This window comes from Cervus elaphus, chromosome 15 (assembly GCF_910594005.1).
Source record: "Cervus elaphus chromosome 15, mCerEla1.1, whole genome shotgun sequence".
Lineage (NCBI taxonomy): Eukaryota > Metazoa > Chordata > Mammalia > Artiodactyla > Cervidae > Cervus > Cervus elaphus.
Window position 1 is genome coordinate 26,222,225 of NC_057829.1, and position 15,529 is coordinate 26,237,753.

Genomic DNA, 15,529 nt, shown 5'->3' on the forward strand with positions numbered 1-15,529 from the left:
TTTAGAATCATGTACTCTTACCCCGGCATTTCTGTGGTCTCACTGTGCAACCCCATGCTCTCTCATAACCTCTCTGAGCCTCAGTTTACACACCTGTAAAAGGATGGACCCCAAAATTCAGAGCTTAGCTTGTTCCCCCTCCCACTCAGCCAGAGCCTGAGCCCTGCAGGCAGCATCCTTGATAGAAGGGAGGCTCACCAGTGCACTAGGCAGCGCCAAACCACCAGAGACCTCTTGCTTTTAATCTAATAGCATAATGCCTGTAAAAGAGCTTACAAAAATGAATGCATAACTGAAGGGGGTTATTATTAACCATCAACATTAGAGGCAATGTGAGAGAAGGCAACATGCAGCTGGAGATGGGCTTCCAGAGCCTGCCAAAGCAGCTGCAGGAGGAGCCGAGGAGGAGGGGTACCGAGGGACCCTGTGAGTGCCGGACTCTCTCTTGGGGAGGCTAGACAGCAGTCGGAGAGGATGCTCAGGCCAAATGAGACCAGGAGGTATGCAAGTGTTACAAAAGGAAGAAAGGAACCCCTCTTCTACCTCAGAGGAACCCAGCTTGCTGGGGTCTGCTGTTTGCAGGAGGCACACCTCCGACTCAGAGGGAGAGAACTTCTGCTTCCCTGAGGGGGAGCATATTTGTACTGGAAGGCACAGAGAGGCTGTTCTGAACATGTTTGCCTAGGGGTTCCTGCTTAATAATGGCAAAGAGCTCCTGTGAAGCCAGGGAGGGAGAGCCAGGGACTCAGGCAGGAGTTAACACATAGGTCTGAACTGAAGGGTCGTAAAGGCAGCCAAGGCTGGCAGATGGAGACAAGAGAAGGAGAGCCTGAGGTCCAAGATGGCCCAACTAGTTCAGGGCTCGCAGTGTGAAAAGCCAAGACCTTCCACCTGCCAGGTGAAAGTAAGTATCCAGCCTGGCCCCTGGCAGGCAGCAGGACCTCATAATAGTTACCTTTCTAGGCTCAATGCCCTGTACTCAGGAAACTCAGACCAGACAGCCCAACCTTGCACTCTTGTCTATGAAACTCTGCCTCCAGAGCCCCATGCCTTGTGCCCCAGAAGGCCCTGTGAGCCTCAACTCAGGCAAGGGAGCTCAGGGCAGGCTCTGTAGACAGAGGAGGGGCAGGGCCACGGGCTGGGTCCACTCACCCACAATCTCATTCTCTTCCAGATTGATGTTCTCCAGTGCAGGCAGGGTGGTGAGCTGCTCAGGGAAGTCGCGGAACTGGTTCCGGGACAGATCAATGGCCTTGAGGTGCTGCAGGGTGCTGACCTCATTGGGAAGGCGGTGCAGGAAGTTCCCTTCCAGGTGGAGTTCTGCCAGGTGGGAAGGAAGAATAAGGAGGGGGGAAGCAGAAACAACCCAGAGCCCACAGTGACTGCTGGCTGCCTGGGCCAGGAAGGCTGCGAGGAAACCCAGATGCAAAGGAAGTCCTTCCAAAGGGTACATTCCATATTCATGCACAAGCAGGGGTAACCCTGACCACTGCCACCCATCATTCCAGCTGGGCGCCCTGCTTTTGGCTTTGGAAAGCAAGGCTCTCACCCCTGCTTAGGATGGCACATCTGGGGTCCTTCCTGAGGTTGGTTTAGGGGCGACAGCATCCTTGCACTGAGGTATCCAGAATGACCAGACAGGTTTTCCTTACTGCAGCTCAAACAGGCTCTTGAATTTGTTCCCCCCAGTCCCTCTCACCTGGACCACTCTGGCAGCCTCCTCCCTGGACTCTTGCCTCCAGCCCCTTTCCAATCAACACTGCACAATGGGACCTATTTCACTTCATGAGCACAGCTCTGAGCTTGTAACTCTTCAGTACACCCCCAAGGCCTCCTCCGGAGAAGGCAATGGCAACCCACTCAAGTACTCTTGCCTGGAAAATCCCATGGATGGAGAAGCCTGGTAGGCTGTAGTCCATGGAGTCGCGAAGAGTTGGACATGACTGAGTGACTTCACTTTCACTTTTCACTTTCATGCATTGGAGAAGGAAGTGGCAACCCACTCCAGTGTTCTTGCCTGGAGAATCCCAGAGGCGGCAGAGCCTGGTGGGCTGCCGTCTATGGGGTCGCACAGAGTCGGACATGACTGAAGCGACTTAGCAGCAGCAGCAGCAAGACCTCCTCCCCCAGGTAATCCAGGCCCTTTATGATCAGGCCAAGGATCTGCAGGTCCAGCACTCACATCTGGGTCTGGGCCCCGGTTGCCCTGGAATGTCCTCTGGGGTGATCTTCACACAACACACGAGAAGTCATACAACATCATCTTGCTGGACTCCAGTGCGGTACTAAAGAAGCAGTAACAAGAGCTCCATTTTCCTGTTACTTACTATGAGTCCAGATGCCACCAGGAGCAGACACTTATTGTCTCATTTGATCCTCAAAACAGCTCTGCAAGATTTGTCTTACTCTGTTCCATTTGATGGAAACAGAAATGGTGACTTAAGAGAGGTTAAGCAATTTGCCCAAGATAGAGAAGCCAGGATTGGAAGGGCCTGGATGCCCTGGTACTGGTCACCAAACATGGGATAAACACGACCAAGGTGACAGGAGACAGGTGTGAATATTTAACGAGTGATGCTATGTCCCAGGCAATGTATTAGTTGTTCATGAAATCTCACAAATATCTCCCAGTTTACGGATGAGAGCACTGAGGATCACAGAGGTCAAAGAACCTGCCCAAAGGTGCACACACCTGGCAGATGTTCCCCATGTCCCCTGAGATTCACGGATAAGAGAAGGAAGGGAGGAATGGAATGACAGGCTCACTTCCTCAGGGAAGTGGGGTCGGGGAGGGGTCCATCCAGGCACTGATATCAGGTCAGGGCTGAGTGGGGCCTTCAGGGAGCAGAGCCTCTGAGGGAGGCTGGAGACACCTCCGTGCAGAGCACAGTCTGTGAGTCCTGCTGGGGAGATGTGCCTGGGATCAGCCGGGAGCATCTCCGCAGTTGAGAAGCTGAAAAGCTTTTCATGTGACTGACAGCGTTTTAATGAAAGCACAGCGTGACCTGCCAGCTCTGTTTCTTTGCTGTTCAATAGCTTTTCTCCACATCTCTGTCTTGCTGCATTCATGACTCAAAGGCTCTTTAAATTCCCTGCCATCATGTGTGGCTACAATGAACATCATCCCCAGGCTTTTGCATCATCACGTCCTCTCCTCTCAGGGCTGGGGGAGAAGCAGGAGGGCAGGGATCTTTTCTGTTCAGGCTCAGAGCCTGACAGACCCGTGGGAGGCTTGCTCTTCTAAGCTTTACAAACCAACGTCAACTCTCCACATCCCAACACCCAGGTGTCAGAAGGTCAAGACTGCTCCCTTATCAGTGAGGTTAATTAAAAAGCCCAAGCTACGACTTCCTTGGTAGTCCTTTGGTTAGGTATACGCCTGCCAACGCGGGTTCAATTCCTTGTCTGGGGAGATTCCACGTGCCTCGGGGCAACTGAGCCCATGCACCACAACTGCTGGGCCTGTGCTCTGGAGCCCGTGAGCCGCAACTACTGAAGCTCAAGTGCCCTGGAGCCCATGCTCTGCAACAAGAGAAGCCACCACAATGAGAAGCCAGTGCACCACACCGAGAGTAGCCCCCACTCGCCACAACTAGAGAAAGCCCGTACGTGGAAAGATGACCCAGCACAGCCAAAAATAAATAATAAAAATAAGTAAATAAAAATTTTAGAAAAAACTCCAAGCCAAACAAGGCATTCCTGTTTCAGGAATGTTTGCTCAAGAACCACTCTGAGCAGCAAGTTCTTCCTAAGCTCTTTTTCTCCTCATGCTTTCTGGCTTGATTCCATCTGGTCAAACCCCATTCTAGAAAAGGGCAACTCTCACTCCTATCAAATTACAGATTATTTTCTCACTAGGTGGTCCATCCCAAAGGTACAATAGATCCTCCTGACACCTCTGGATACCTCAGGTCCTCTTGGGAGGAACAGACAGAGTCGGGACATGACTGCACAAGGGGACCGATCACATAATGATCAATAGAGCAAACCATCTTGAACACTCACTACATGCCGGTACCCTCTTTTCAACGTTACCACGTTTTACCTCAACTTAATCCTTACGATGACCCACTGAAATGGCGTAGAATGGATAGCATCATATAGATCAGGACATTAGCAACAGCAGAGCCAGGTTCTGACCTGAGGCCAGTGTGGTTCTAGGTTCTGCAATTGTAGTCATGCCACTTACTGACTCTCCACACCCTCCTGACACACACACAGGGTCGCTTGGCTAGCTACCATGGACAACGCTTGCAGCTGGTTTATCCAGGAGAAGCTTCAGAAAGATACACTACTTAAAGTTAGATGTTCTTGCTGAAATTTACTATCATCAAGGGAAATTATTGTTGTCACTGTTTTATTATTTTCCCCACTCTGTGCACAGCCCTCCTGGGCCATATTTGTGCTGACTTATCTTCTCAAGAAAATTCAGGTCTAGTCCTCCATCACCACTGCAGGCAGCAAGTCGCCTAGCACTCAGTTGTGTGAACAGTGCCGATAACCATCACAGACAGTCAATGCTATCCCAACTGTAAATACAAACTTTTGTTGTTTGAAGCCATTGAGATTTAAAATTATTTGTTCCTAATGCAAAACTAAGGCTTCCCTGGTAGCTCAGATGGTAAAGAATCCACCTGCAATGCAGGAGACCCCGATTTGATCCCTGGGTTGGGAAGATGCCCTGGAGAAGGGAATGGCAACCCACTCCAGAATACTTGCCTGGAGAATTTCACAGACAGAGGAGCCTGGCAGGCTACAGTCTATGGGGTTGCAAAGAGTCAGACAAAACTGGGTGACTTTTACACTCACTTTAATCCAAAACTGGCCTATCATAACCGATACAGTTTGTTTCACTTTAAATGCATCTTCTACTGATAAAAAGCAATGAGTGCTCATTGTAAAAATAGAGACATCACAAAATATGGAACATGGAAAATGAAAATCCTGTTTCCAACCCTAGAACCACAGTTGTCTGGTTGTCTCTAGTCTGTATTTTTCTACATACATACTAATAGATAGATGGATGGATGGATACTATTTTTTAAAAACAAATGGAGGAGGACTTCGCTGGTGGTCCAGTGGCTAAGACTCCATGCTCCTAATGCAGGTGGCCCAGGTTCAATCCTTGGTCAGGGAACTAGATCCCACATACCGTAACTAAGAGTTCCCATGCCACAGCTAAAGATCCCATATGCCTCAACTAAGACCCGGTGCACCCAAATAAACATTTTTTAAAAATGGAATCATAGACTATGTACTCTTTTGATTCCTGCTTTTTTACTCAATAAAGCCAAGGCAGCTTTCCAAATCATCGCTTGGTGTAAACTCCTCTAGAGATCACTGCCGTCAAGATTGAGACTTGGGGCTACAAAATCACACCCCTGCCCAGCTTCTTGTTCCCCAGGGAAGGTTGCTCTCTGAAGTCCAGCCTTTTTTTCAGCTCCAAGCTCTAAGGCAATGCTCAGCTGCAAGGAGGAGCTGAGGCTGCCTGAAAGGCAGCCTCCCCACCAGCTCAGAAGCATCATTGAAAAGCAAAAGGCGCAGAGAGAATTGTGGCTGGAAAGCAGGGTTTGCACCCTTGGCGTTCAGCTCCTTGGTTGCATTAGGGTAATCAGAGGGGCTGTGCTGAAACTGGGAAGGAAGGGAAAGTTTTCCATTACTGATCTTCAAAGGGGGCCCAGATCTGCACTAGAAAGGCAATGTGAACCCAAGCCAGTGAGTCAGGCTCCGGCTGGGTTAACAAAGCATTGAAGTGCTGGGATTGGATGGGGGAGGGGGTTCCAGGCAAGAGCTCTTATGCCAGATACCCAACGTCTCAGGATATGGGGCTTGAAACAAAAAGGAATCACGATGGCTAACATCTAAGGAGTAGCACTCTGCTCCAGGCACTTGTTTTCTGGGGTTTACACACAATCATCATTTTCATTGTACTATAATCTGTTACCTCCAATTTACAGAGAGATGAAATAACTTGTTCAAGGTCACACAGAACCCCAACCTCTCCCCTAGCTAATCTGACTCTCCTCTCCCAACCCCCAAACTAGGATGCAAACCCCAGCCAGCTTCCCCAAGAAAAGTGGACCTTCTTTTTCCAGTTTTGCGTGCCTAATTCCTGCTGCACCTGTCCTCAGAGTAGATCCTCAGCAAGTCTCTGCTAATTTAGTGGTGAATGAATGATGGGATAAAAACCAAGAGGACCTAGTACTGACCTAACTCATCACGTGTCCTTAGGCCCATCCTCTCCCTGAACAGCCTCCATGAGAAGGTCCTCCCTGCCCATTCACAGCATGGCTGTGAGAATGAGTTGTGAGTCTTGTGAAAAGCAGGATGTGTGGCAAAACATAGATATTTATTAAGCACCTACTGCATGCTCGGTCCCATACTTGAAAATGAAAAGGATAATCTCTGAAAAGTAAAAGCACTCAATAAATGGAACTGTTTTCTGTTAGAGGGATATGAGATCCACAAGACTTAATTACTGGATTATTGAGCTTTTTGTGGGGAAAAAAAATTAAAAGCTAACATTAAAGGCGAGAATCAAAAGATAAAAGAAGAGAAGGTGGTTGCAGCTGGGACACATGGCTTCCAGGAAAATCAATCAGACTTTCACAATTATGCCCAGGGTCTCAATACCCTTTTGGCCCAGGGAGCTATATTCAAGGAGCTCCACATATTTCTTCCTGCTGTCTTGTGCCAGGGTTCAGAGTCAAACAACCTGGGCTCTCAGGACAGACAGGGGCTCTGGGAGAACGTCCTCTATCCCACTCCCCAGACTGTCCCCCGCCTGAGAGCAGACAGGCCTGACATTCACTTATTTACTATCTCTTCTGAACTGTGGTTTCTGGTGTCAGCTAGATGGATCTCTCCTTCCCACAAGCTCCTCTTATTATTTCTGCATCATCTTTATCTTGGACAATTGTCAGGGCTGATTCAGGGGCCTCAGACTAACCCCAGGCAAGAGACAAACCCTGCCGATTCCATTAAGGGACAGATGTGGCCAGCCTGTAGTAATTACTCAGTCTGGTGGTAAAGGAATGTGCCAGCTCCAAAAATACCCGCCCACTGAGGATCAATCAGCACCTTGGCTGCTGGGACCCTGCAACACTGAGCAATTACTGTTCTGCCTGCAAGGGCCCTCCTGCAGGGCAGAGTCAGCGGGTTGGGTGGGACAATGATTGTTCTTCAAATGGCCCATACTCAGCACTGAAGATGCTTTGCACAGAGACAGTTGCTGCCTGTGGGGGACAGAGGGGAAAGGAGTGAAGTTTCTGAAAGCCACATCTACTTCTTGGGTAGACAGAAAGAAGGGGGAGAAAACTCTTCTAACTGACGAATCTGGGACAGACTAAACTGAAGTGTTAATCGTCCCACCCCCATGAAAAGGACAATGTGGGTCTCACTGTACCGACATTAACCAGTTCCTAAAATCTATCGCCAAGTAAAAGCGGCAAGTTGCAAAACTGTGCAGACACTTACTCCCGTCAGTAGTTTATTAAGGAGCTCTGGATCTGGACCCACAGTCCTGACCCCATCCTCTCACTGTGTGACCTCGGGCAAGTTCCTTAAGCTCTCTGTGCCTCAGTTTCCTCATGGAAAACAAAGATAATAGGCGTACTGACTTCCCAGAGGCTCCAAACTTGGAGTAAACATCCCCTCACATTATGATGTGGTTCTGTGCTTAAACACCTGCCTCCTTGGGAGACTGTGAGCTCCTCAAGGACCGGATCTAGCTCTTGGTTTTCTTATCCTTCCCAAGTGTCGCTGCTATTGTTAGGGGAAGCACACTGACTGAAACTGCCCACCCTGGCCAGGCACCATAGTAACCATATGCATGAGTTGTTTTTACAACAGGAGGTCCTGGTAAGGAACACGGAACTAATAAGCCACCACCAACTGGAAGAGTTCAGGAAAGGTCAAAATGAGACACCACCTGTCCGACCACCTCCCAGAATCCTTCTCTCTGGCGTCCATCTTGGCTGAACAAGGCGTGCACCACCAGGAAGGACTCTCAGTCAGAATGATTGGCTAAAGACAACCCGGAAACTAATCCCATCACCATAAGACTGCCAGCCACGGGGCAGAGCTGTTCTCCTGGGTTCCCTTACCCTCCTGCTCTCCACCCGGGGGGCCCTTTCCCAATAACATCTCTTGCTTTGTCAGCACATGTGTCTCCTTGGACAATTCATTTCCGAGGGTTAGACAAGAGCCTAGTTTCGGACCCTGGAAGGGGTCCCCCTTCCTGCAACACCATGACAGTGAAATGAGATGACACATGTAAAACCCTCAGTGTGGAGCTGGGGATGCTAAGTGCCCAGTGAATTTGGGTCCAGTGTTATTAGTCACTTGTTCATGCCCTTGCCAGGCCCAGAACAGGTGCTCAGGAGAAGCCAGTGAATTGAGCTGAAAAGCAGGCTGTGAGACTGAATATACACACAGACAATGGCCAGACCAAGTATAAAAACAGGTCTGCAACCCATAACCTGCAGCATCCTGTCCAGGAAATCATCCTGTTAGTAAAGCAACCACCTAGGAAGCTAGCCTTCTGTTAAGTCAGACTTGTAGGCAGTCAGACTACCATCTCCATCAACTATCCAGGAAGCCAAATAACATCCTCTGTAACAGTTGGCCTCAAATGGCCAGAACTTGATTACTAACTGAGTTTCCCTAATGTTTATCCCAATATCCCACACAGGACCAACTGGAGACAGCCAGAAGTACATCCTAAGCAATCACATAGGACGCCCTGCAGCCAGCTGGCCCGCCTGCCTCCAGGTTCCCCGGGCTCCCAGCCTGCCTTCAGGCATACCTGAGGCCTTCTCCCTTTCATCCACTATAAAGCCTTCCCATTCCTCTGTCTGCCTTTGACTCCCTGCTAAATGCAAGTGACAGTGGCTGAATCCTTGGCTAGAGCAAGCTCTGAATGAAACGCCTCTGCTGGTTCTCATTTGGATGGTCTTTGTCTATTTCTGCAGGTGTATCTTGGACACCTCTGGCCTGGCAGACTCAGGATACACTCAATAAAAACACTTGAATGACCTGCATTGGGAGGAAGTGGAGAGATGGGAACATGGGAGGAAGAGACGGGCCAGAGGAGCCACAGGCAGACATAGGGACCCGCTCTCGGCAGAGCCTACTTGCCCTTGGGACAGATACAGTCTGTGCCATTGTCCATCTCAGATCTTGCTTTTTCCTACTATAAGTTGGGTGAAAGATGTCAAGGGGATGTAACCAATAAAGACGACCCTGGTGGCCCAGTGGTTAGGACCTAGCACTTCCACTGCAGAGGGCAGAAGACGGGGCACAAGTTGGATCCCTGATTGGGGAACTAAGATCCTGCATGCTGCATGATGTGGCTAAAAAATAAAAAAATAAAGTGAAAAAAAGACCATCCAACTTCAAACAGGCCATGACTCCAGCAAACGAAAGTGTCCAGGGTACCCACAGGAGACCACTTGCCAGGCACAGGCGGGGAGTAAGCAGGCCACTCTCTCCCCAACACTGAGGCAGCCAACTTTCTCTGTCAAGGACCCACAAGAGGATGCCAGCAGGCGGTAAGGAGCTCAGCAACGCCTATTCAAGCCTCCTCATCACACTTGAAAGGAAAAGGTTTTTCTATCTGAAGGAGAAACCAGAATAAAGGTTGGGACCCAGAGCCATCACTGTGGGAGCCAGGTGAGTCTCTCCACTCCAGCCCCTCTATTCCTGGTCACCCTCCCTGGGTCCATTGCTGCCTCTGTGAAATCCAATCACTGGGCACACCAGGGCCTTCTCTTTGTAATCCAAGGTAGTATAGGGGAGGCAGGAGTACCAGGGCACAGGAGGGAGGGCAAACAGCATCCTTCTACAGACCTCCGATGGAAGGCTGTCATGATAAGTATATTTTCATGACTGACTGATGGAAGGGTATCATGGTAAGTATATTTTCACGACTGAGGCATAAATATAGGTACCCTAAATGTATTTCTCTGGCACTTGCTCCTGTGTCCCCTGGAAGGGGCCTGCTCACTCATTCCACAAGGTGCTGCCAAATGTCAAGTCCTCTCCAGGAGGCCCTTGAGCTAACTAATGCAGGTGGTCTGGAAAGGCAATCCCGGCTGCGGAGTGGGTGACATGAGTGTCCTGCTAGAACACCCTGGCCACATCGCTTCTTTCCCTGACCTTCCTTTTCCACTGTGAGATGAGATGGCAGAAACAGCGCTAATATTTTATGGGAGATTCTCTCAACTGGTGGCCCACAGGCTAAGTCTAACTTGCAAGATGTGTTTTATTGGCTTCCACATTAAAGTGAAAATGGATAAATTTCACATAAAGATCCACCTTTCTAGCTTCAATTGAATAAAATAATCCCAGGGACTTTCCTGATGGTTCAGTGGTTAAGACTCCACACTTTCACTGCAGGGGGCACAGGTTTGATCCCCAGTTGGGGAGCTAAGTTCCCACATGCTGCACGATGTGGCCAAAAAATAGAAGATGGGAAAATAAGAACAATTCCATGGCACATCTGGCAGAAGTTGAGCAGGGCAGGTACCAGTTGGCCACAGCCCCCACCACTCCTTATCATTACCAATCTGAGTCACTCATAACTTCATGCTAGTCTCTTCGGCATTTGCATTTATAACTCCTAAACTATGGTCTCAATTTTAGCTGCCAGCACTTTAGAACAATTGATTTAGATTTTAACAGATGCCTACACCCAGACCCACACCCAGACATTCTGATTCAATGGGTCTTGGGGTAAAGCTGCGGCAAATTGATTCTAATTTCAGCCTAATTCTAATTTCAGGCTGAGAACTGCTGGTCCAAGGGCCCCACTGGCTGGGAGGACCCATCTCACCTGTGTAAAGAAGTAGGCACAAGAAAAGGAAGGATGGTAAAATGGTCCTGGTGAAAACCATTCACAGATGCCCCCGGGAAAACATGTCTTGCCCTGGGATTCCTTGACTCATCCTCCATCATAAGCACTTTTAACATTTTAGGCACAAATGCAAAGAGCTTTGTGAGCTTCAGTCAGAAACGACCACACAGATCAATCCCTCCTCCTGGCCCTTGTGTCTGCACCCAGTCTAGGTCCCGCCTGTAGCTTTCTCCCAAGCCACTGTCCAAGAAGCTTCCTATCCCTGGCCCAGGTTTGCCAATTCACAGTTCCCTCTCCTTTCTGGGCTCCACCAGAGTCCACATCTCCTCTGGGAAGCTGCAGGAAATAGGCTGTTCAGGTCCCTCAGATTCCATCAGCAGCATTTTACATACTGGTTTCTCTAAACAGACTCTAAGACCCCTTTCATGCCCTTATCAGACAGAGAATTCCAGAAGGCAGGAATTACCTCTCCTGTGCCCTTCCCAACTCTCCCTCCCACCCCACCATTTCATAAACACACACCAAGCACCCAGGCTGCAGCTCCACCCCACAGGTCACTGGGCTGAGCAGCAGTGAACTCCTGTGGAAGGATGAGGGACTCGCAGAAGGATAAAGGAGTGGGGAGTGGCCACGCAGTGGCCACTGCATCCTGCTCCTCCATCCGGAGGAGAAATTTCATATGCATCTACAACGCCCACCTGTCAGCCTCCTGCCCGTCTCTGCCAAGCACCCAAGTCCACTTGCTCTGCATTGGCACAGCAGAGAAAACAACATCCCTGACATGTCACTCCTGAGCTGAAAACAGCGCTAGATTGGTGGGGTGCAGAAGGGGGCTTGCTAACAAGTCTACCGAGAAAAGACTACTCCAGAGCTGCAAGACCCCAGATACCCTGCTGTTCTATTCAAAACAAAACAATCACTCCAGGACCCACGGCCTTAACCATGAGTCAATCTGACTGACAGCCAGCTAGAGGTAGGGGAGATATCCAGGCTGCAGGGAGGACACCCTTAAAGGCCCTCCTTGGGAATTCTTTCCTGAGACTAGCTGACCAGGGCACCAGCCCTGGTGACAGTCCCCAGAGAGGGTCGGAGCCTTCAGGGTGAGAGCCAGAATGCCCTCCCGGCCTACCTCGGAGCTGACAGAACGTGGTCATGAACTTGCTGGTGAGGGACTTGAGCTCGTTGTTGGCCAGTGTGATGAGGTGAATCTGGTCGGTGACATTTCGCAGGACCTTGTAGATGCCGATGGGGAAGGAAACCAGCTTGCACTCGGCCAGGTCTGCAATCAAAGGACAAAGACCAGAGTTAGCAGCCACAGTTGACCATGGACTTGCCCCCAACCCCAAAGAACCTGACCCTGTCTCTCCTACTGCCTCCCTTTTCCCCACCCATCTTCCCTGTGCCAGGCTCAAGACCTTGTCCTCACTCCTCCAAGAGCCTTCATTACCATTCACCACACTTGTCCCCATCTAGCTCCCTGAACTTAGGGGGTGATTCTAGCACAATCTCTAATAGCACGGCCTGCTAGCCAAAATGCAGAAGGCAGAGCTCTGCCAGCACACCGATGACCAGGCCACATGGCTGTGTGCCTGAGGCCCTGCAGGACCCACAAGTCCCTCCGGGATCATCAGACTCGACAGTGAAGTCGCAGTCTTCAGAGTGCTTTATAACAGTCTACTTCTTTAAAAAGAGGTAATTCACACAGACTTTGTGGTTTGACCTTCTTCCCTGTCCTGTCACTCTGAAAATAGGTCTGTCTAAGAGGCAGCAGGGAAGCCTCTCTGAAGAATAGTCTGGTAGTTCTTTGAATGGTTAAACCTAGTTAGCACATGACCCAGCAATTCCACTCCTGGGTGTATATATGGGAAAGATGAAATCACGTGTCCATACAAAACAGTGCACATGTTCACAGCAGCATTACTCATGTTGTTATTGTCCAGTTGCTCAATCATGTCTGACTCTTTGCAACCCCAGGGACTGCATCACACTAGGCTCACCCGTCCTTCACTAACAGTGTGCTGAAACTCATGTCCATTGAGTCATGATACTATCTAACCATCTCATCTGCTGCATTATTCATAATAGCCAAAAAATGGAAACAGCTCATGTGTCCATCCACAGATGAATAGATAAAATATGGTATATTCATTTTGTTTGGCAACAGAAAGGAATAAAATACCAATATATACTATAAAATGCTGCTGTTGTTTAGTCACTAAGTCATATCTGACTCTCTGTGACCCCATGGAATGTAGCTCACCAGGCTCCTCTGTCCATGGGATTTCCCAGGCAAGGGAAAGGTTGCCATTTCCTTCTCCAGGGATATTCCTGATCCAGGGGTTGAACCCGCATCTCCTGGTTGGCAGGAGGATTAGACGGGCCTTAAAAACACTATGGTAAGTGAAAGAAGCCAATCACCAGGACAATATGCTAGATGAGGCCATTTACATGAAAGGTCCAGAATAGGCAAATGTAAAGACAGGATGTAAAAGAAAAAAAGAAAAGACAGGATGTAGATTATTGGTTACCCAGGGCTGGGGGTACTGAGGGGTGAGGGGTTTCTTTGCAGGGGTAATGCAAATGTTCTACAGTTGAATGTGGTGATAGCTGCACATTGAACATACTCAAACCACTGAACTGTACACCTTAAATGGATGGACTATATGGTATGTGAATTATATCTCAATAAAGCTGGTTCATATATATGGCAGCAGAGAGACACTGAAAGCACGGAGGCTCAGAAATTATCTATCCAGCTCATCTAAGTCACTTATCTTTGCTGAGCCTCAGTTTTCTCATCTTTAAAATGGGAGCATCATTGTCTACCTAGTAAGCTGTCAGGAAAAGTAAATATAATAAAAAGTACTCAGTGGGGCTTTCCTGGTGGCTCAGTGGTAAAGAATTCATCTGCCAAAGCAAGAGACACAAGTTCCATCCCTGACCTGAGAAGATCCCACCTGCCACAGAGCAACTAAGCCCGGGCACTGCAACTCGAGACTGTACTCGAGAGCCCGGGAGCTGTAACTACCGAGCCCACATGCCACAACTACTGGAGCTGGTGCACCTTAGAGCCTGCGCTCAGCAACAAGAGAAGCGCCACAGAGAGGCCTGTGCACTGCACCTGGAGAGTAGACCCCACTCACCGCAACTAGAGAAAAGCCTTTGAAGCAGTGAAGACCCAGCACAGCCAAAAATAAATAAAATTATATTTTAATAAAGTACTCAATATACTAACCAAGTGCCTAGCAGGTAAACATTGGGGCTACTACAAATGTTGCTTCCCTCCCCTTCGCATCCTACCCACACCTGTCCATGCTGCAAGGCCAGGTCCCATCCCACCTCTCCTAGAAGTCGTTCTGGATGCCCGCATTGCTGGTGACTGCCCCTGCCAGGAGCACTCACTGCCTCAGACGGCACTGATCCATCTCTCAGCAAACTGTGGTCTTTTCCCTCAAGAGGCCAGGCTTCCCCAGGCCTCTAAGCCTTTGAAGCTTGTTCCAAAATTAATACACAAAGTTCAATAACATTCCTATATGCCAACAATAAAATATAGCTTTTAAAGATCCTATTCTGTGAAGAAAGTCAGACAGAGAACAAATCTTTCTCAGTTATATAAGAGTATGATATCACTTATATGTGGAATCTAAAAAAATGGTACAAATAAACTTATTTTCAAAACAGAAATAGAGTCACAGATGTAGGAAAAAAACTTACGGTTACGGGGTGAGGGGCACGAAGAGGGATAAATTGAGATTGGGATTAACATATACACACTACTATTTGTAAAAGAGATAATTAATAAGGACCTACTTCATAGCACAGGGAATTCTACTCAGTACTCTGTAAGGGCGTATATGGGGAAAGAATCCAAAAAAGAGTGGATATATGTTCATGCATAACTGACTCACTTTGCAGTACAGCAGAAACTAAGACAATATTATAAATCAACTATACTCCAATAAAAAATTTTTTAATTTGTATTTTAAATATTTTAAAGTATGCTAAAGAGAAGATAGGAAGAAAGGAAGGGAGGGAGGGAAGGGGGAAAGAAGAAAGAAACAGACCCTATTCTGAACAGCAGCAAGAATGCAAAGTCTATAGAAATAATCAAAACCAAAGCCCTTCATCCTTATCTGCCTCTAATAGCAGCTCAAATGTCACCTCCTCCACGAAGCCTTCCCTGACAACCCTAAGCTCCAGTCCCTGAGTCTTACATGGTATGAAAAAGACCTCTTCACCCGTTACTGTATTAACCTCCTTTTGCATCTACTTTCCCAGTGGAGTAGGAAGACCCCCAGAGAATGTTACCAGCAGAGGTGGACCAGGCTCAGCGGCAGGACAGAGTTACTGGTGACCTCACTGAGCTGGTCTGAGGAAAGAAAGGGGACAGATGGGGGTAAGGGCAAAAATCCAAAAGACTGAGGAACCAGAGAGGTAGGGCATCCCATTAAGAAGTGTCTTCAGAGACTCCCCTGGCGGTCCAGTGGTTGAGAGTCTGCACTTTCACTGCAGGGGGCCCAGGTTCAACTCCTGGTCAAGGAACTGAGATCCCGCAAACCTCGAGGCTCAGTCAAAAAAAAAGTGTCTTTACTGTTTCCTCTGGTCCAGGGCTAAGCTAGGTGACTCCAGCCCAGCTGCTGTCCAATGTCAGGAACCTGCTCTTAGATCAGCAAG

The 15,529-nt window shown here is 48.7% G+C and overlaps 1 protein-coding gene across 4 annotated transcripts in view; it reads right to left on the reverse strand.

The window, feature by feature from the left end:
- The window catches only part of LRRC20 (leucine rich repeat containing 20), a 74,685-nt gene that overhangs the window by 21,880 nt on the left and 37,276 nt on the right, over nt 1-15,529 (reverse strand). For 3 of the 4 annotated variants that reach the window (XM_043926381.1, XM_043926383.1, XM_043926384.1), the window contains exons 3-4: nt 11,985-12,134; nt 1,153-1,320 (exon numbers count right to left, since the gene is read on the reverse strand). In XM_043926381.1, the coding sequence (XP_043782316.1) occupies nt 1,153-1,320; nt 11,985-12,134 (318 nt within the window). The remainder of the gene's footprint in view (nt 1-1,152; nt 1,321-11,984; nt 12,135-15,529) is intronic. The other variant, XM_043926385.1, reaches the window with a different exon arrangement.